The sequence below is a fragment of the Cryptotermes secundus genome, unplaced genomic scaffold (assembly GCF_002891405.2).
Source record: "Cryptotermes secundus unplaced genomic scaffold, Csec_1.0 scaffold1242, whole genome shotgun sequence".
In the NCBI taxonomy this organism is placed as follows: Eukaryota; Metazoa; Arthropoda; class Insecta; order Blattodea; family Kalotermitidae; genus Cryptotermes; species Cryptotermes secundus.
Window position 1 is genome coordinate 332,255 of NW_019739237.1, and position 21,921 is coordinate 354,175.

Here is a 21,921-nt window from a genome sequence, read left to right on the forward strand (position 1 = left end):
GTTCAACTTTGGACATAGGTGTTTTGGGTTATATCAGCATACTTTAACATAAGGAACATCCTCTCGAAGTTTGGCACATTCCCCCTGGGACACCCTGTATATATATATATATATATATATGTTTATTTATTTATTAAAATTTAATTTTCTTTTCATGCATGTCATGTCATTTAGCAAATTATATAGTATTGACTTATGCCAGTTTGAATATGAGCTAACAGTGAATAGTTCTGTGTGAATTTGTTTGTTTATTATAGCAGAAGAGTTCATCTTAATTATCCCAATGATGTAAAATAAGGCACTTCCAGCATTACACAGGATAGCTTCATTTTAATTTCTTATAAGAAATTTGAAGATGAAGGGACATTGACTTCTCATGTATAATTCCTTCTACCAAACACGCCTGTTATATATACACTATGTATTCTTGCGTTCTTGTTCATGAATGATATGAAAAAAGTTTATTCTCAGAAATTAGCAGTTCTTTAACTAAAGTACAGTCTTCACTTAAAACAGTGTGCCCAAATGTAGGGTCACCATATATATGCTTTACCAATACTTAAGAACTTTTACTTTGATTAATTATTTTTAATTTAATAACATAGGAACTGAAATTGTAAATATTTCATTAAAGGTAACCGTATGCCACACAAAAGAAAAAAAAAACTTAAACATCTGTTCCAAAACAGTTTGATTTTATGCCATAATCATGTGAAGTTTAATTTTCAGATATCCCCTTATGCGTATGTTCTTACCTGCAAATATATATGTATCCAACAGAAATCAGTAGAAGTGATATCGAAGAGAAATTGCACATAATTAATAAATGATGTATATAGGCAAGTAGGTACAGTTAGATACCTTCGGGGCAGGTTTTTCTGAAACAGACAGTTTCGTTAATTATAAGAATACTGTGATGGGAAAACTTCAAGTGCTCCTACCATGCACTTTGTCGTTGACATACTGAAAGTATTTAAGTATCATATCCTAAAAGTATGTAATGCAAAATACATACGTAGCCAACAAGATGGATTTATAACAGTGTTGTGAAATGTTTGTGTACCTTTATGGATGTATGGGCCGTTGTGTCGTTTGCAGTGCTGCACAGAGGGTTGTTCTTGCTGTTATGAATACAGAGCAACTACTTTTATCAGCTGACTTGCAGGTTAATAACATTTAGGTAGGAAGGGAAGCTTGTCGCGATCTCTGACGGAGGGATACGGAGTTATTTGAAGTATTCGCATAACAGTTCTAATTCTTAATGAAAGAGGTCGCATAGTCGCTTACATGAAAGAACAGTGCAACCGGATTATTACAAAAATGTTACTAGTAATGATATTGTATGGATGGTAAGTTTGTATCTTGATTTTATATCGTGAAACTTGATTTTATACTCCTGTTTCATGTGTGAAATTATGTTTGGCCCATAAACCATGTTATTTGAATATTTAGATTATATCGTATTTCTTGCGTTGCATTGGTTCTTCCTGTATAATTTGGGACCACCAAAAATATGCTTTGCTTATGAGTGCAGTACAGAATTCAACATTGAGTTGTGTATTCATACCAGGATTCATGTCGCTTGATTGGGTTGGGTGGTCGTTGATAACGTATAGCCCGTAAGAAACATGCTGTGTTACTCATTTGAAGGCCCCTTCTGCTGTAAGTATCGAAATATGTGCGCTCGCGCAAATTTTTTTCTGAGCTGAGATTAAACATGTACTTAAGGGAAGGGCGACTTTTTTTCTTAATGCTTAGGAGCAAGTCCCACATTTCTAAGCCCAAGCGATTATCATTTTAAGGATTTTAAAAATGTTCATATAATCCGAGACGGTGGCAGTTTTGATACTTCTCTTTGAACAGTATACTCAGGATGCAAGCCAAGATTGATTTTGTATTTAATAAAGCATAGTATTGAGAAAGCCAACTACCTTTTCCGGCAAGCGGGTGTCGCTCGGTCGGTATAGTTCGCTTGCGTACTAAAGCCACGGAGTTTCTTTTGTAGTATCGAGAAGGCCCATTTTCTGATTCAGAATGTCTGAATACATGTTGCTTTGTAGCAAGCCGAGTACAAGTGGTAATGGTTATGGTAGTAATTTTTGCAAAACAGTTCTTAATTTCTTTAAGAAATGTGTGTTTGGAGAAAATCGAACTAGGCTGGATTTCTATAAATGTGAGAACCCGACCGTCGACGCGTGTTACGAAGGCCGTTGACTGTTTCTGGCGTATGCAACGAGGCAAAGAAGGGAAAAGGAATACCGAGAAGTACGGAACGCAGATATTGGGACTAGGGACCGGATTTTTATGCCCTAATAATCCCTTAAATATGTATGCATTTATGCATGAAAAACTTCCGAAATATGCACTAAAATGTGCACATAAAATGTTATATCAAATATTAAAATTGATTTTACATTATTTAAAGACTAGCAGATCAATATTTAAGTTCATTTTACGTAATCACTGAATTATTCACTTGCAATAAAAAGCTATACTTAAATACAAATCATGCAACAAAGCCAACATATTTCATTACAAATTTAAAAAAACCAATGGTACTCATATTTTGCTCTCCGAACTTCCGACCTCTCTTCTGCTGCAGTTCACAATTACTAAATGTTTTAGGCTTTCCATAGTAAGTCGCCCCCTGTTGTCTCGTAAGATGTCCTTCTTTCCACCTCACAGGAACTTAGGGGCGCATGTACAAAAGCCGCTATTTGCTCCACTGTTAGTGATTTTTTACTTGGCAGTTCAGTACGTTTACCGGCCAAAATTTCCTCAATTTCACAAATTTGTTCATATCCTGGATTTTTTGAAAGAATGCTGTGTACTTTTTCCTTTACTACTTCACCAGCTCTTCCAGGAACCGAATTCAATTTGGATACAGTGGTTTTGAAGACACTTAACGGCTGATACAATGTAGTATTGCTGTTACTTGCCTCCAGTGAGGAAATGGCGGATGGAAGATGAGAGAAGTGAGCGGATATATGGGAAGGATTAGTTTCTAGTTCTGCGTTTTTCTTAGTACAACTTGGGCAATTTGAATTGATGCTGCACTTTTGGGATCAAATGTATTCACGACATTCCTAACTGTTTCTAAATGTTCGGTATAATAACTCGCTGCACACAGCCACGTGCCCCAGCGCGTTAAAATTGCTTCTGGCGGGAGTGGAACGCTCGGTGCTACTGCTTTAAAGGCTTGTTTTCTGTATGGCGCTTTAACAAATACCTTCTTCACAGAAGACACCAACTTGTCAACAAGCGGAAAACTTGCACGAATTGTTTCTGCAACATGCTGCAACCCATGGGCAAGGCAAGTCAAATGTGTCATATTTGGAAATATAACTTTAAGAGCAGTACGGCTTTCATCATATAACTTGTGGCACCAGTCACAAAGAGCAATACGCGCTCATACTGAATGCCATTCGGCCATAGTAAATTCATGGAATTGATAAAAAATTCGGAAACTGCGGAGCTATTTGTGGTTTCAAATTGCTCTACCGCAAGAAGATATGGGGTAGATTGTTCATTCTTATTAAGGGATCCAACTATACAATTTGCTATAAACCGTCCCTCACAATGTTGCCACACAAAATTATCTTGAATCTTATCTCTAATGCTTTCAATTGTAAGATCATAACACTGCTTCACGTAATTTCTGCGCACAGTAGATTCATCCGGCACTTCGCACTGTGTATACTTCTCTATGAAGTATCTCAGAGTAGCATTGGTTAGTTTCCACAGCGGAATATCTGCCGCTAAAAGGGCTTCGCATAAATCAAGGGAAACTGTGAAATGACGCTGACGAGAGTACACGTTGTTTTGTTATTTACTATCAGTGGATGCCGTCGTGTTTTAATCACCAGGACTGTAGTGTAGACGTGATAGGATGGACGTTCTTGTGGCAGTGCAGTCAATACGTAAGTGTAGACAGATGGGAAATGTTGCGTAGTGGGAAGCAATTTTCCTACCAATTGGAGTGATTTTTGGCTGACAGACCGATGAAATCTCTTGCCTGGTGGTTGCATAATTGACTTATTTTTCAATCCTGAAAATGGAGGCAGTACGCTTCTACCGAAAGCAGATAAACTTCAACCTGCTTGTACGGCGTCATATTCCATAAGATAATACCCTTGAGTGCTTATCCTGCAGAAATATTGTCTAATCGTTTGTCGTTATTCAAAAGTTTAAAAACTCCGTGGCTTTAGTCCGCAAGCGAACTATAGCGATGGAGCCACCGCCGCTTGTCGGCGAAGTTAAGCGCGCCACAAACATACAGGACTACATCAAAGAACCCTCTTCTCGGAACAAGGCGGCACACATTCGCCCCCGTCAAAAGAAATAACAAGAGGCACGACACGAACCTGCGTAGTTTACGAATTTTAATAGTGTCTTAACAAACCAATTATAAATACTTTAATGTATTGGAACAGCCACTGTAGTTGTAAAGACTTTAGATTTTATACTTAAGTGTATATTATTAATATTGTATGTATACATTTTAACTTTTAGAACATGTATTGTAATAATGGCTTCTAACTGTATAAGATCGAAACATGTAAGGGCATAAATAATTGAAATAGGAAAAATCTTCAGCAGTCATACTAGACAGAACTGTTTAACTTTTCGTGATTCTGTATGAAAGTTCATATAAATGTTGCTTCCTCAGGTGGTTTCACCCTGGTCTCTTTATGCAAATATTTTCTCTTCCCGACGTTTCTTTGTTACGACAGTGCCGGGCTTGTGCTGAGCATCTGGATGGTTCAGTAGTTCAGGAGGGCATGTCGACACTGGACTAGACAGTATCGTATGCTTCAAGTCATAGAACAGTTCAGAGTCATCCTTGGTGCAGAATGAGACTGCCATACCATGTTTTCCTGCACGACCCGTTCGACCGATACGATGGGTATACTCTCCTATGCTCTTAGCCATGTCATAGTTGATGACCATGGATACGTCCTTGATATCAATACCTCGACCGGCCACGTTGGTGGCCACAAGGATGTCTTTGGTGCCCGACTTGAGGCTTGCTAGTGCGTATTCTCGTTGTTCTTGGCCCTTGCCACCATGCAGTGTGCAGGCATTGTAACCATGTTCCTCTAACCCCCTTGCCAACACATCTGCCCCTTTCTGCTGATTTACGAAGATAATGACTGGAGGTGTGACACCACGTTCAAGGATCTCCAGCAACTTGCGGCTCTTGTCTGCCTCCGACAGGATGTACACCATCTGCTCTACTCGTTCTGTTGGCTTGCCAGCAGACCCAGTATAGAGAACGGCTGGGCGACGCAAGTATGTACGAGCCAGACGCTCCACTTCTGGGGGCATTGTGGCAGTAAACATGACTGTCTGTCTGTACTTTTTCTTTGAGTTGTAATTGGCCAGCAGTTTAATCTCATTTTCTGCATCCTCAGTGTCTGGCTTCAGATTTGTGACTGGCATGTAGTGTAGGATTTTCTGCACATCTGGTTCAAAACCCATGTCGATCATACGATCAGCCTCATCTAGTACAATATAGGTACACTGGTTTAGTACCAGGTACCTGTTCTCAAGCACATCAATCAGACGACCGGGTGTTGCTATCACAATCTCACATCCCATCCTGAGGCGGAAGCCCTGCTCCTCCCTGGACAATCCGCCCACCACAACCACTGTCCTGATTCCAAGTGGTTGTCCAAACTTGTTAGTCTCCTCCTCAATCTGCTGAGCCAGTTCTCGAGTGGGTGCCAAGATTATGGAGTATGGACCCTGGTCAGCATCTTCAATACGTTCAATCTTGGGCAGAGACTGTATCCACGTCAGCAGAGGAATCAGGAAGGCCAGTGTCTTACCAGAACCTGTTTCTGCCACACCAATGATATCTCGATTCTGCAGGCCAATGGGAATGGCCTGTCGCTGGATAGGAGTGGGATCAGTATAGCCAACTTTCTCAACAATCTCCAGAATCTCATTAGGAATTCCAGACTGCTTCCAGGTCCTGATTGGATCAGGGATTTGGTCACCCTTGATGGTGATATTGTATTCCTCTCGAAATATTCGCCAGTCTCTCTCCGTCATCTCATCCTTAGACTTCTCAGACCAGTGACGGTCATCCCACTTCTGTTTCTCCTCTTTCTTCTTGAGCTTCTTTAGGCGCACCTTCTCCTGCTCCTTCTGAGCCTCAGTTCGTCGTCGCTCCAGCAACTCTCCATAGAACTTGGACTGATCTCGTTTCTGGGTCTTGATGTCAATACCCGCAACATTACCTCGACCGAAGAACTGAATCTGATGCCGTTCCTTGTAGAGGGGATTATAGTCGATAGATGTGTCCTCTGAAGCATCCCAGTCAAACACAAACTTGCGGTCATTGGGCCGACGCACACGGCGTATCTTCTCGACTGGTCTTAGATAACACTCTCTTATGACCTCCACTTCCTTCTGCTTGTCCTTTGAGTACTGGCTGTCCTCCTCCTTGTCCTTATTTTCACGCTCTCTGTCCCACCTCCTAAAGCCGTCTTTGTCCCGATCCAGATCTTTGTCTGCCTTGCGCATATCATCAGATGCCTTTTTGGCCTCCTTGTCAAATTCAGCCCGCCTTTTCTTTTCTTCTTCCATCTTACGTCGTATCTCTTCTTCCTCTTGTTTCCGTTTTATCAAAGCCTCAGCTGCACGTTCCTCCTTTGTCAGAAATTTGGGCTTGCTGCGAGCGGCCTCTTCAGCCTGTTTCCTGGCAAGCAGCTCTTCGAGTGATAATGGTTCCTTCTTGGGTTCCTCCTCCTTCATGATGCTAGGTGGGATAGGGGTGCGTTTTCGGTCCCTGTGCCGATGCCTGTCTCGCTCTCGGCTTCTGCTGCGAAACTGTTCTTTCAATTTCTTAACTTTCTTCTTTCCATGGTCTTTAACTTTCTTCTTTCCGTGGTCTTTCTCTTTAGAGTGACTGCGAGACCGCTGTAGTCTCTCACGACGCTCTCTTTCCTTTTCCCTGCTACGACTACGTCGTTGTGGCTTCTTGTCCATGCCCTTAGATTAGTGTAACGTGTTTTGCCACTGAAGACTCCCGATGCCTTCTCACACTATCATTTCTAATCACGCGTTCCGGTATTCTTCTTTCCGCGTTCACGATTCGCTCGCTGCAACTGAACTGGGCGACTGTTAAAATTCAACTGTCTTCTTAGGCAGTGTAGTTCTCTTATAACCCCTCAGCCAGACAACGGAAACGCCTCGCTTCCCTCTTGCCTAGTCGCCTTGTTTACAGGTGTTGCTGGGCAACGCTGTCGAGAGTTGTTTACTGGTGTGTAGTAACCAGTGTGCTTCGGCTCTAGTCGGCACAGCATGAAGAAACACCGCGGGGAGGGGATGTTCACCGAGCGTTGCCTAGCGATGGAAGGAGTTGGGTTATGTGACGTCACTCGCGAGACGCAGAGTTCACGTGGCCCCCCACTTCCCGTTGCGTCATCCACGTCACAATATATATGATAAACAGTTTAGAAAGGAAATATGCAGTATAAATAGAGATCTTCGAAAATATGATGCTTATTCATAAAACAGACAAAATATGCATTTATATGCACCATCAAACCATGTCCAAAATTTAAGAAATGAAGTAATTCATACATATATCCAAACGAGCATACTTTCAGGTTGCAAGAAAGAAATATGCATTTGCATTAAAATCCGGTCCCTAGTTATGACAAAGGCGAATTCACGACTGCCAAACAAGTAACATTTGTTTTTAAGGGGGAAAATTTTTTGCTTATAAGGGTTCAGTTCATATTTTCTTCATTTATTCTTACGAGGTAGTTTAGTTCTGTATAAGATTTTAGGTTTTCACGGCGCCACATCCCAGAAGACGGCTTTCTTCATAGTTTAGTTCTATTTATACGTAGTCCGTTTCGATGTCAGTTTCCTGACGCTGCCGCTACGCATATGCGTAACGACAAATTAGTAACTCCCTAATATTATATTGTATCATTCTGTTGCAGTTTTCACTTAGTGACCCTATTCGTTCTTGCCAAACGTCCATATAAGAATCCTGCTAAGTATCTAGTAATCCGTTCTCAGAGCCTGGTAACGAAAAGGTAAACAGTTGCTGTTGAATGCCGAATATGCACGAAGCGATACGAATGTTCGTGTGAGGCGTGGTGATAGAGATTGTGTGGTTTTTAGAATTATTAATCTGCTTTGGTTGCAGGTAATCGCGATTTGTTTATATCAAAAGGGTTTTCATCTACCGACAGTTGATGAGCTTGAGAAGTGAGCGATTACTGTTGTCAACTGGGTACTTGGTGAGAGAACCTCGAGAATTCGTGAATAAAAATTGTGGGATGTGAGTTGGCAGTTCTGAGTAAAAGATGGAGAAGGGAATGGCCAGTTGAACAAAAGCGTGGAGGGTGAAAAAATGATTCGTTCTTTAAACTAATGAAAGGTTTAACACGTTATTGATTGAATGTGTGTTTGTAGAATTACGTATCAAGATGACGTGAAAGTATTATGTTAAGAGTGACACGTTGAACAAGCTGTTAAAGAGTCACCAGCTTGACCGAACAAAAGCAGTGTAGCCGTACTTGTGTACAGTTTATTTATGAGAAAACTTCTATCGGGTTGTATTTTACAGTGTGTGTAGCGGCATTAATACACAAGCGTGTATTTCGTGTTTAAGTTGTGAAATCCATAATGGCCGAAACCGACAAAAGGGGGATAGAATCAAGTAAGGTTCAGAGTGTCGAACATTTTACTTCGCCACAGCACACCGTAACATCACGTGTTATGCCACCACCTTCATCAGTAAGTGTAACATTCCACAGTATACATTGCGGGTGCTGGAGTTTTTTAACGGGCACAGGGTTTGTCAGAATTCTTACTGATTGATATTGACCTCTCGATGTTGGTCTGTAGTTATTATGGTGTTTATTCCAAATGAAGTGTATTTCAAAACAGCATAGTGTTCATATGCGTGCTGAGAGAGAACACCTGTGGCAACATATGAAGAATAATTATTTTGGCGTAGTTAGTGGTTATTGGAAATTAACTTTAGATGATAGCTTTTGTTTTTCTGAATGTGATAGAAATAGTGGTTATATATGTATGTATGGAAGCATAGTTACTAAATTGTTATTTGTAAGAGTGTCCTTCGGCCTGTCCTCCTCTAAATAACTGATTTTCAAATAGAATTTGTAAAGCTTTAACATTGTATCATTGCAAGCTGTAGTATACATGTACAAACTGTGTTGTACAGTAACCACTTTAAGGTGGGTATGGCCTGTAACACTATTGTAAAGTCCAGAGGAGTTGATGTATTCAAGAAACTTTACAGTCACTTAGATATATGGCTTTAGAATTGCAGTTGCGTGAAGAAAGTTCATTTTGCAAGTTGGTGAGCAGAAATTCACTATAGTCTATTATGTTAATAGGTTATAGGCATCATCATTAGCCTGCTTTCTTTGTTTTGAAAAAATAAAAAGGAGTCCTATGGGGTCACCTTGCTGTCTGTATATCCCACATAACTTTTGAAAGCCAGAAGAGACAGCTATTACAATGCTGTAAAGAGAAATAAAGCTGTCCCTGTACCAGACCATGGAGGGCCATTGGGTTGTGAGACATCGAGGCTCCCACATTTTTCTAGACAGTTGGCTCGCAGATGGCGGTAAGGTTGTCAGGCTTATGCGCTGGCCACCTTTAACCCCCAGGAAGATTCCTGGTACTCATTTCTGTTAGAGGCTGAGTCGACCCCAGGGCCATACTGTGGCTGGAAGGACTAGGTCAATTAAGAAATTCAGTGACCTTATTGGGAATCGAATCCATGGCCTTCAGGCTTGTAGCATAGTGCCTCAACCAACTACTCTACCGTGATACTGTATGAACAGATATGTGCCATGGCATGACACCTGAAAGCCAAAATAGTACTGTCAGAGAGGTGCTGTGAAGACAGACAGTGGCTGGATAATTGGGTCTTCCAACTCTATGGTTGTCCTGTGTATGTAACTTTAGGTTTGACCAGAGAGAAAACACGGTCTCTTAACAGTTTTTCTGTTAGGCTACTTCTGCTGTGTGTGTGTGTGTTAATCTGTTCATGTATCCCACATAATGTTGGTAAGCAATGGCTTGTTAAACAGGTACCCACAGTAACAAATACACATACAACAACAGATCAGTTGTTAGATGCATCATTAGAGGAAAGTGGTCAGTCAGTTCTTTACAGAACTTCTTGTTATGTGATGTGTGAGATACAATATATATCTGGCAGTGAAAACTATAATACATGCAGGATATATGATTTGTGTTTATTGATATGTGTTGATGGTGTGCTTATTGATTTGCAGAATGCTGTACCTCGACCCTCAACACATGTGGCACCCCATTCTTTAATTACCCCCCAGACACCTGTAACAGGAGATCCTGGATTGGTTCCCACACTTCAGTAAGTATACTTGAGTCTAGACCAGCATCTCTTTTGTAGCCATGACAGCGGTAAAGCTTGTCAGCCTTATGCTCTGGCCGCCCTTAACCCCCCCCCCCTCAGGAAGATACCTGGTACTCATTTCTGTTAGAGGCTGAGTCAACACCAGGGCGATTAGGTTAGTTGAACAGATCCACCTCATTGGGACTCAAACCCATGACCAACTACACTGCTGTGTGCCCCACATAAAATATTGTGTCAGAAATTTCCTGGATTGTCAAATTGGTATTTATATATGTAATTGTACTTGTCCTAAAGTAGGAGGGAGGAGAGAGAGATTGAACAAGAAACTAGTTAGACCAACAGAAAGTTTTTAGTTATACCGAAAAGAAGACACAGAAGTCACATTTTAGAAAATATTAATATATCTGTGATAAAATAAATATAATTTGATACCAACTTTAGTGCCAACTTTAGCAGATGGAGGGTGTCGCGTGCTCAGCGCAATGAATCCCCACGGCTGTTAATCTTGCTTTTCTAGATGGTAGCTGCCATTTTCTTGAAATAGGTCATCCATTATCATGAGGCTGAGTGGACAACTTTTGAGACCCACTACTTCTCAGAAAATCTATTAGCGCCAGGAATCGAATCCTGACCTCTGGATCTGTAGCCACCAACTCTGACCATAGACCACAGAGTTCTTTTTTTGTTTGATGATTAAGATATGTGGACTGGTGTAAATTAAGTCTTGAACCAGGAATGGCCCATGACCCACTGGATGAAGAAAACTCCTTTAGTTGCTCAGAATGTGAAATACGAGTATAATGGCTCTGATCTAATATTTACTGCTGTTCAGTTAGAGGCAGGTAATGATCTTAGTTGCCACATGATTTGCTTTAATCATTGGTTCAAATCATGCTCAGAATGTTTCGGTTTTTCTTCATTTTCCTTTGTTTTCTGGGTAGTATCTAAGGGTTCCTGTGTGTTGAAATGATGGAGGTCGGCTCATAATGTGCTAAAGCTGCAAAGTAAGTGGAAAAGACTGGCCGAGCGATAGCTCAAGTGGTTAGTCGCTGGCTTCCCACCGCGGCAGCCCGGGTTCTATCCCAGGTCTGGTCAAGTGGGATTTGTGGTAGACAAAGTGGCACTGGGGCAGGTTTTTTCCGAGTACTTCGATTTCCCATGCCAATCTTCATTCCACCAATTGCTCCACAAAGACCCTCACCTATCATCTGGGGCTGGTACAGTAGGCCAGAAGTGGCCGCAGTACAAGGGACTTAGTCCCACCCCACTTAACAATAAAAAAAAAATAAGCGGAAAAGACTGGTAATTTGCAGAGCTTCAGGCATGATAGCTCGGTTTATATAATGGTTAGGCTGTGGGCTCAGCATTTGAGGAGCTGGTGTTTGATTTTTGGTAGGGTCAGCTCTGGGTCCCACCCACCTTCCTATACTTTGGGTACAGGGGCGTGTTTTACCATCTGTATAACGTGACAGGGAAATGAAGCTTGCTGGTTAAGAATGGTGGAGCTGTACCTCTGCTCCCCCTTAGTCGTCATGGTGTAGTACTTAACTAAGTGAAGCCCAGGGATAACTTTACCCATACTTTTATGCAAACTATAGGATAGTGTAAGCCATCAATCAGACAAATGTGTTGAATAAACTGTTTTTCATTTCATATAGGAAAAAAGTAGGGCTGGGATCATCATATTGTCCCCCTCCCTTCCCCCCCCCCAAATATTTTACTAATTTTTGCAGAATTTAATATGATCAATACAGAGGTCATCCCAGCCTTGTATTTGATTAACCTTTCAGTTACTTACTTACTCATGCAGCTGAGCCCTTCTGGAGGAGCTGCCAATTCTGCAGCTACTCGAAAATTTCCCAGCATTTTATGGAACCCAAATGTTCATTACCATGTTCACAAGAGCTCTCCACTGGTCCCTATCCTTAGCCACATCAAACCAATCCATACCATCTTATCCTATCTCTCTAAGATGCATTTTAATATTGTCCACGCACCTATGCCTTGGTTCACAGGTTTCACATTACTTGATTTAATGACAGTCATTAATGAATTGGCACTAGGCATGTGAAACTGGGCAAAAAAAGGTAAAGCTGTCCCTGTAACAGGCTGGGGAGGCCCATAGGGTTGTGAGAGGTTGAGGTTCCCACATTTTCTAGACAGTCGGCTCGTATATGGCGGTAAGGTTGTAAGCCTTACACATCGGCTGCCCTTTACCCCCAAGAATGTTCCTGGTACTCATTTCTGTTGGAGGCTAAGTCGACCCCAGGGCCATAGTGCGGCTGGAAGGATTAGGTAAATTGAAAAAATCCGCTCATCGGGATTCGATCCAGCAAAGTGCCTCAACCAACCATGCTACTGCGTGCCCCTTGAAACTGGGTATGGAAAATAAATTATTGATTAGATAATGTTTGTAAGTCAAAAATCATGAATACAGCTATGATGGCAAGAGTGAGATTGATATAATAAATTTAATGTAGACAGAATCACTACTTGAGAAATATGTGCTTTACAGAAATTATGTGTAATGGTAATAATAGTAATTTGATACTGTTTAAGATATTTACAGTTGGAAGTAGTAATAAAATATATAATTGAAGTGGAATTCAATCATGTTGACATCTGTACTAAAGCCCAGAATGCCAGCTTAATGTATTTCATTGCTACACTACAAATTTATGTTACCTAAATATAATATTAACAACACAAGATGTGTACAAAAGCAAATCTGTAGTAAGAAAGCAGTCTTGATGAGTCCTCAGATATCCTGTCTAGTTAGGATTTTGACCCAATGTGAACCCCCCATTACACATTGCACTTCACAGAGCAGAACCCTTGGAAAACTGATAGTTGCTCAGCTAGTCAATAAAAATTCCCTGCCTTTACAAAGCCAAGGGTTCATTACTGTGTTCACACAAGCCTATCAAGTCTGAGGTCGTGTATCACATTTCTTAAGGTGAGAGAATTTAGCTCTTTGCCGAGCCCCCAAGCTGAAGGATCAGCTCTTGTTGGCTGCCCACAACTGTTAATGCATCATAATCAAAATTGCTATCCGTATCTTGCGGTCATTTGCATCTGCAGGAGCTGTGATTGCTCAGTCGGTATAGTGACATGCTGTAGGCTGGGTATTGCGGGTGCAATTTCTTGTAGGGACAAGAGATTTTTCTCCCCGGTGTCCAAACTGTCGCCAGAGTTCAACCACCCTCCTGTCTAATGGGTACCAGGGGCTCTTTCCCCTGGGGGCAGTTTATGTAGCAAGGTATGAAGGTGAATACTCACCTCCATCTAATACTGAAATCAAGAATAATGGATCTATACGTCCACTCCCCAGACATCTTTGTGGCATGGTGCTTAATTAATTAATCACGGACAACATCCATCTGCAACCTGATGATCTGTGCTATGATGATAAGGGTTACACTGAACATGGACAGTTTTTTATATTTTTGCAGAAATGTGGTCTCAACGGTGAACTTGGCCTGCCCGTTGGATCTGATGAAGATAAACTTTCGTACCCGTAATTCGGAGTACAACCCATCGAGGTTCTCGGGTATTGTTATGAGGATACGAGAACCACACACTACTGCCCTCCTGTTTAGGTCAGGTAAAATGGTTATCACTGGAGCCAGGAATGAAGCTGATTCCCGATTAGCAGCTCGAAAATATGCTCGCATCATACAGAAGCTTGGATTTCCGGCAAGTATCATAACAGTCTTATAAGAGAGGTATTAGAACCCTTTAACAGAAGATCATTGAGTTAGATATTAACATATATTAGATATTAAACATTTTCAGAATTTATGAAACTGTCATTTTCTGTTTGCGGCACCCAGTAACATGGTTGAGGCACTATGCAACAAACCAGAAGGTCATGGGTTCAAGTCCCGATGAGGTCACTGAATTTTTCAACTGACCTAATCCTTCCAGCCGAACTGTGGACGTGGGGTTAACTCAGCCTCTAACAGAAATGAGTACCAGAATATTCCTGGGGGTAAAGGGCGGCTGGCACTTAAAGCTGACAACCTTACCGCCATCTCTGAGCTGATTGTCTAGAAAATTTGTGAGCCTCAATGTCTCTCAACCCTATGGACTTCTACAGCCTGTTAGACAGATAGTGTTAGCTTTCTAAACAGCTGGCTCACTGGTGTTGGTGAGGTCAGCTTTATGTGCCAGCTAGCAGCCTTTTACCCCTCAGGAAGATTCCTGGTACTCATTTCTGTTAGAGGCCGAGTCTACCCCAGGGCCATAGTGCGGCTGGAAGGATTAGGTCAATTGAAAAATCCAATGACCTCATCTGGAATCAAGACCATGACCTTCTGGCTTGAAGCATTGTGCCTCGGCCAACTTTGCTACTGCTTGGTTCAACCTTATGTAGTAACATATGAAAGGATGTATAGTTATATATTCAGGATTATACTGAAGCAATTAGTGTACAAATATTTCATTTTGGAGAAGCATGTTGGGTGTTATATCATTCTTTAATGCTTTAAATATTCCTTTCCAGGTACAGTTTTTGGATTTTAAAATTCAGAACATTGTTGGAACATGTGACGTGAGGTTTCCTATACGAGTGGAAGGCCTCAACCAAGTACATGGACAATTCAGCAGGTGTGTGGTTGGAAAACTAGATCAGTTTTTATAGATGCTTTCGGAGCCTTCAGAAAGCAGCAACACATGTATGAAGGGGTATGATTGGTATTGAGTGACATTGTTTACTGCCTATATCATAAAGAGAAGAGACTCCTAGGGAAGTAAAAGGGTAAAACTATCCATATAACAGGCTGTGGAGGCCCGTAGGGTTGTGAGACGTCGAGGCTTCAACATTTTAAAGACATTGGGCTCTCAGATGGTCCTGAGGTAGTCAGCCTTACACGCCCACCATCCTTTACCACTAGGATGATTCCTGGTACTCATTTCTGTTAGAGGCTGAGTCAACCCCAGGGCCATAGTACATGATATAAATGAGGTGAGTGCAAGAGGGATTGAAAACAAGATGCCGAGGAGAATATTTATCCCTAAGAATGTAACAGTAGATAAGAAGGTTTCAGGGTGGCTAAAATCAATAACTTCTCGAGATATGATCTATGTCAGTTAGTTAAAAGTTACTGAGATTACAGGGACCATTTCACACCTGATGGTGACAGAGGCGGTCTCTGAAATGTTAGTGATTTTTAACCAGCTGACATAACTGATAGCCTGAGAAGATTTTATCGCAGTAACAGGAGGCTGGAGAAAATTACATAATTAAGAGCTTAGAAATTTGAGCTCTGCTGATTATAATTTCATTAGTGATGCTTAGATAAACTAGGATGAGTAAGGTGACTTATGCATGGGAGAGATGGGAAATGCATATAAAATTTTGATCAGAAAACTGAGGGGTAAGGAACCATTAGGAAAATGGAAGTGTAGTTGGGGAGTATAATATCGATCATAAAGATATGGTGTGCATATGTTGATTTTATTAATTTCTCTTAGGATAGGGCTGGTTTGTGGGCTCTTGCAAACAGTAATGAACTGTAGGATTGCCTGAAAGATGGGCAGTTTTTTGGCTGTGAGCAAGGAGTTCATTATTTGTTGATGCCTCACTAACTGGGTGTCACTTGAATCAGATTCTTTTGTTTGGAATAGTGATTTACATCTGTGCTTACAATGTTAACATGCTTCAGCTCTGTTATGTTACAACGTACGGTTCATATCACAGTGCTGCGTTATATAAATCCAGGCTTTGGGTGTTAAAGCAGGACTTGAACAGAAAACCAGTTGCACAGAAGTATTAATTTCTCACCGAAACATAGAATTTTGCAGCTGCTCTTGAGAAATCATGTCATAATCAAGCACTTATTCCATTGTCGGCGCCAGGGTATGTGAATGGCCAGGATTTGATACCTTGCAGGAGCAAGATGTTTCTCTTCTCCATGGTATCCATTCTGGCCCTGGAAGCCACCCAGCCTCTTATCCAGTGGATATCGGGTGCAGTTTCCTAAGGGGCAAAAGGAGGAGGACCTGAAGCTGATCACTTACCTCCCTCTGGTGCCAAGGTCAAGAGTGGTGGACCTGTACTTCCACTCCCCCATATGTCTTCATGACATAATTAATTAAGCACAAGGTTGGCTTTATCAACTTTGCCATGTAGTAGTTTATCGTGTTTATAGAGGAGGCTGTCTTTTTGCATCGAAAGAGCAGAAGTAATGAAACCTTGATTGTCATCATATAGTATGGTTTCAAGAAGTTATTTTTGGCTGTAAAGTATCTCAGGAAAGCAATTTGTAATCTATAGAATGAATGTTGTGTTCGACTGGTTAGTACATCTGCTTGGTATTTACAAGGCTATGGGTTGAAATCTCAGTCCTGAGAGTGACAACCATGACTGAAGTTTTGTATAGTTACACAAATGCCGCCTATACAAAGTTATACTTTTTCGTTCTAAGGGAATACTAGTGTAATAAACTCAGTGGCTTTTAGTCCACAAGCAAACTATACTGACCTAGTGACTGCTTCAATAATTATACAACCACTTCCATCCACATAATCTCCAGTTTATTACACTTTAATCCTACTTTCTAATGCCAAATAACCTTACCAGTTGGAAGTGTTGTCAAGTAAACCAAGATTAAATTAATAAATAGGATTAAATAGTTAAAAGTTAATTCATATCTTTTAAAGTAACATAGTCTCCTGGTAGTATTTATGCTGACTGCTAAAGATATTTCTTTTGCTTGATGTAAGTGTTTCTATTTGCTTTAGATATGTATCTTTTAAATCTTTGCTATGCTTAACCTACTGAAATGTAGAGTGGTTGTATAAATTAACTATAATATATTGAGGTCATTAACTAGCCTTATAACATCAGTGACTTAAGTAAACTACATGAACTGTAGTTTTCTTGAGCAGGTAATAATAGTCACTCAGGTACTTAAAATTTACAGACTTCTATGGAACCAAAGTTTCTTTATCATGTTCACAACAGCCTGCCACTGGTCCCTATCCTGAATATTTAAAATGGTGTGACAGAGGTAAGTCTGAAGGTTTCTGATATTTTTTTTATTAATAATTTGGGCATTGTCCATTGTCTCAGTTTTTCAGACCACAGTGTTTTGGATATAGGCACTGTTTTGAAGATGGGATGTAACAATAGCTCAGTATAAGTTCACCAACGTTTCAAAGGGATATAGTGCTTCCTTCTTCTGGGTAAAAGAGTAAGCTGGGCAAGTAGCCAGAAGAAGCCACATCATTACAGCTTCTCAGTACTGTTTATACTCACTACTATGAGAAGCTCAAATTTAATGTGGTTCTGTGTCATTTGTCAGGTAATGGTAAAGTAAGGAGTCCTATTGGCTTGAGAGAGAGAGAGTCTCAAGACTTAGACAAGGGTAGGTATGATTTATTGGCCTGTTTTTTGGGGGGTGGGCGGTTTTTTTTTTTGTGAGTATCCTAGAATATATGGCATTGAATGATAGGATAATTGGAAAGGATTTGGATTAAAGCACTTGCAACCTATTCAAGCTACTATCGAAGCATTTTGCTTGAGGGACGGGAAGACCACAAACAAATTTTTCACTCGAGGTACTCACTGTCTGAGCTGAGATTCAAACTCAGCCCCTATCAGATGCAGATCCAGACTGTTAGCACTAAACAAATCAACTTGATGAATAACTTAGTTTATCATGTTCCCCAAAGAAGGAAACAACTGGATTCTTGAAGCACTGTGGGTTGAAAAAAAAAAAGCTTGTGCTGAATAATGTCTAAAATGTCAGCCATGAATGGTGTGGCTGAGGATTGAATGAAATATTGAAGTGTGTCTTTAAGGGCCGCGTCATAGCTGAAGAGGTTAGTCACTGGCTTCCCACCGCGGCAGCCCAGGTTTGATCCCGGACCTGGTCAAGTGGGATTTGTGGTGGACAAAGTGGCACTGGGGTAGGTTTCCTCCTAGTACTTTTGTTTCCCCTGCCAGTCTTCATTCAGCCAAATTCTCCATCATCATAATCCCCTGGGACAGGTACAATAGGCCATCAGCGGCCGCCGTCCCGAGTGGACCCAACTGGACTCCACCCCCCACTATGCGAATTAAAAAAAAATAATTAAGTGTATGTTTCTTTACAGCTATGAGCCTGAACTTTTTCCTGGTCTAATTTACCGTATGGTGAAACCAAGAGTAGTGCTACTTATATTTGTGAATGGCAAGTTGGTTATGACAGGTAAGAAAATATTACACGATTAGTAGCTATAGTTGTTAGATTTTTAGCTGTTTTTCTTATTGTACTGCAAGGATATTGGAGAATAAGTAGATAGGAATCTGTACTACCTTTGAATGGATAGAAGTTAATGGAAATTAGCACAAGGCATTACTTACTTACTCACTCATTCACTGACCGACCGACTGACTGACTGATGGAGCTGAGCCCTTCTTGAGGAGCCGCCAATTCTGCAGCTACCCAAGAATTTCCCAGCATTTTATGGAACCCGAAGATTCATCACCGTGTTCACAAGAGCCCTCTGCTGGTCCCTATCCTGAGCCAGATCTATTAGAACAAAACATTAAAGATTGTTATTTCAGGGATGTGACCAGGAGATTCCTTCTGTAGCGCATAAGAGATGCATAAAGTCATTAAAAAATATATATATTTTTTTATTTAAAAGATTCAAGTATATACAAAAATGGCCCAGGCTGCCCTTCTGGGACTCTGTAGCACATTCTTATAAACATCTTATTCTATCATAGCGGTCATCCCGCGATTTTTGAACATCTCTCTTAACTCTGTTAATATTACTGTTACTATGAATACACTTTTAATATTTTGTGCATATATTTATTTTTTTAAATGACATTAGGAATTTTGTTTATGAAGTAACAGACGCCTTGCACAAATCTTTTTTCTTCTAGCCTTAAGAGCTCTGTAACTGACTTCGGGTATGCAGAATTGATCTGTGCTACAATCTGGTGGGAGGAAACTCATCTTCATAAAAAATACATTTTATCACTCATTCACTCACTTCCTTCTCTAATGCAACACAGGACTGTTCACAGTCTCTCCTTTATTTTAAAATGCCATTAAAATCACATTTAATTACATGTTTCAGCTTTACAAGGCTGTCTTCAAGCAGTCGTTCACCAGTTGAAACTGCCACACTGCACTGGTTCGTATGTTAATGCACCCCATGCTATTCCATATTGTCGTTCGCACTAAAATGTGTTTGTCTGAGAATGAACACACACTTCTCACTCAGCGTTATTTTCGTTTTGTGGCATTCATGTTCTGCGCCCTCTGTGCATAATTCTCACTAGTCAGCAGCCTCTCTCTTGTATTCATATGAATTGGTGCAGTGTGGCAGTTTCAGTTGGTGAACAGTTTGCCTGAAGATGGCCTTGTGAGGCTGAAGAATGTTGCAATTAAATGTGATTTTAAGGGCATTTTAAAATAAAGGAGAAATTGTGAATGGTGTTGGGTTGCATTAAGAGATGGAAATGTGTGAACGAGTGATAACATCAACGCAAGAGGATGATGAAATATAATATTATTAAATACATTATAGTTACGTGGGACAAACAGTTCAATCGCTCACTTATCATATACTGGTTGGTTGTAGTTTAAAATAAGCCTGCACACAAATTGCCAAGTGTCATAAGTTAAGTTTAACACAGTTTTTAAAGTAGGGCTGGTGTTTACTAAATTGGCTGCTTCTTTGGGGGAGGAGGGGTTCTTGTGATTTCATCGTGACTTTTCCATTAAGTTACATTTTTCCTAATAGGAAATTTGTGCTTACACAAGTTTACCTTACCTGAAATTTGTCCAGATGCGTCTAGTGTGTTACTATGGGATTGGGTGTATGCAGTGGTTAGGGGAGTAAGCTGCTAAGGTTTTCACACTTATAAGGCAAGTCCATTAATTTAATTCTTATGTGTTTTCTGGTTTTAGGAGCAAGAACGCGAGAAGACTTGCAGGAAGCTCTTGACAACATTTATCCCATATTAAGGAGTTATAAGAAACAGTGAAAAAATATATTTATGGAGAGTAATGTGTCTGCCTTTATATATCCAACGGATACTAAAGGGTTTTTCCCTGGTGGAAGCTGACATCATCTCCATCCAGTTATGAGCATAAGAACAAGTGGACTGTACCTGCAGTCTCCCATTTGTATTTGTGGTGTGGTCGTACGGGGATGTCTTCACTGATATTTTTATAAAAATGGTTTATTTGTTTCATGTGGTGATATCTGTGTTTTAGGTTGGTTTAGCAAACAGTGGACTTCAAGACTAACCAAAGGGAAATCTTAAAAATATGGATTCAGATGGTGATTTCCTGGGTTATGCCATTGTACAGTCTCAAGAATGGTTATGGATATTTAGAAAGACGCTGCTCTTTCTTTGCAGATTGCAGTGTAGATTTTAACCACCATGAAAACATATCTTTAAAATATAGGACGTTTGATAGATACTGACTTGGGTTCATTGAATTTTAACATTAAATTGAGGAACATTAAATGGGGATTCTGCTACAAAATATAAAACATTTCCTTCCTTCCCCTCGGCGCTACAGGTCAGGGTGAGCTTTGGACTCATGAACAATCTGCCTCCATTCTTCTCTACATCTATGCGAGGCCGATCATCTGATTTCTGAACAATTTAATTTTTACAGTGTGAGGTTGTTAGCCTCATGCCCAACACCCAACCTGGAGGACTGGGGTGTTCCTCTTCATCTGGCTCCAACCCCTTGACCTGTCTGGCATGGGTGACTACCAGTAGCTACACTACTGTCAGCATAGCTCTCAGGATCACTCAAACTCCACCACCACAGTACGGTGGGATCCCCATCAGTAGGGAATATAGGACATTGTTACTGAAAATGTACCTGATGTCTGATGTAGTTGTTAGTCTAAGATCTCCAATATTGTAATGTAATATATGTTTATATTCATAATTAAGTCTTGTATGGACCTTTGTTTTCTTACATACGTGCAGTAGCTACAGCCAGTCAGTATACCCACTACGCTATTCCCGCTCCTAATGCAACCTAAGACTGTTTACAGTCGCTCCTTTATTTTAAAATTCCCTTAAAATCGCATTTAATTGCAACATGTTTCATCCTTACAAGGCCATCTTCAGGCAATTTTTCACCAACTGAAACTGCACTGTATATAACGGATGGTGAATTTTTTAATAGTTCTGCATTGGTGGTAGTTGTATTTGTAATGATAATGGGTACTGGCCTCATTGTATGAACATTGTGTGCAAGTTTTTTGTATATGTTACAATAAAAACTTAAAATCCATTAATACCTGTTCTTTATAATAAAACCTAGATATCCGTAAGCATAGTGTTAGTATTTCCTTGTGATAGTGTGAAGTTAACTGCTACTATTGGTAAGAACATGAATTAAAGTTTATAAGCTCTATTATTTTCTGCTCTTCTCAGTAAAAACCATTTCTTAACCACATTTCTGTTTGAAGTATTTCATTCTGATTTTTGTCACTATGAATACCCCATATTGTACATGCTTGGAATTTTGTGCAAAGTAGATAAAAAC

At 40.4% G+C, this 21,921-nt stretch overlaps 3 protein-coding genes across 3 annotated transcripts in view; 1 reads left to right on the top strand and 2 right to left on the bottom strand.

Annotated features, from left to right (window-relative positions):
* Positions 1-1,213, bottom strand: part of LOC111871833 (ribonuclease Oy) — a 19,572-nt gene extending 18,359 nt beyond the window's left edge. The window contains exons 1-2 of the mRNA XM_023865203.2: positions 1,064-1,213; positions 756-878 (exon numbers count right to left, since the gene is read on the bottom strand). Coding sequence (XP_023720971.1) covers positions 756-817 — 62 coding nt within the window. The 5' untranslated portion in view covers positions 818-878; positions 1,064-1,213. The remainder of the gene's footprint in view (positions 1-755; positions 879-1,063) is intronic.
* A 3,324-nt stretch (positions 1,214-4,537) lies between these two features.
* Positions 4,538-7,471, bottom strand: LOC111871831 (probable ATP-dependent RNA helicase DDX23). Its single transcript, XM_033754430.1, has one exon. The coding sequence runs from the start codon at positions 6,994-6,996 to the stop codon at positions 4,690-4,692; it is 2,307 nt and encodes a 768-aa protein (XP_033610321.1). The 5' UTR covers positions 6,997-7,471; the 3' UTR covers positions 4,538-4,689.
* A 539-nt stretch (positions 7,472-8,010) lies between these two features.
* On the top strand, positions 8,011-21,670 carry LOC111871834 (TATA-box-binding protein). Its single transcript, XM_023865204.2, has 6 exons — positions 8,011-8,763; positions 10,299-10,396; positions 13,852-14,095; positions 14,904-15,007; positions 18,500-18,594; positions 20,314-21,670. The coding sequence occupies exons 1-6, from the start codon at positions 8,653-8,655 to the stop codon at positions 20,388-20,390; spliced, it is 729 nt and encodes a 242-aa protein (XP_023720972.1). The 5' UTR covers positions 8,011-8,652; the 3' UTR covers positions 20,391-21,670.
* Positions 21,671-21,921: the final 251 nt, after the last annotated feature.

What these genes read in the sequence shown, in the direction of transcription:
- LOC111871834 (XM_023865204.2), top strand. Translation starts at nt 8,653, where the DNA reads ATGGCCGAAACCGACAAAAGGGGGATAGAATCAAGTAAGGTTCAGAGT. An exon ending in TACAGAAGCTTGGATTTCCG is followed by an intron (nt 14,096 to 14,903) that starts GCAAGTATCATA and finishes ATTCCTTTCCAG; the next exon opens with GTACAGTTTTTGGATTTTAA. An exon ending in GTACATGGACAATTCAGCAG is followed by an intron (nt 15,008 to 18,499) that starts GTGTGTGGTTGG and finishes GTTTCTTTACAG; the next exon opens with CTATGAGCCTGAACTTTTTC.
- LOC111871831 (XM_033754430.1), bottom strand. Translation starts at nt 6,996, where the DNA reads ATGGACAAGAAGCCACAACGACGTAGTCGTAGCAGGGAAAAGGAAAGA.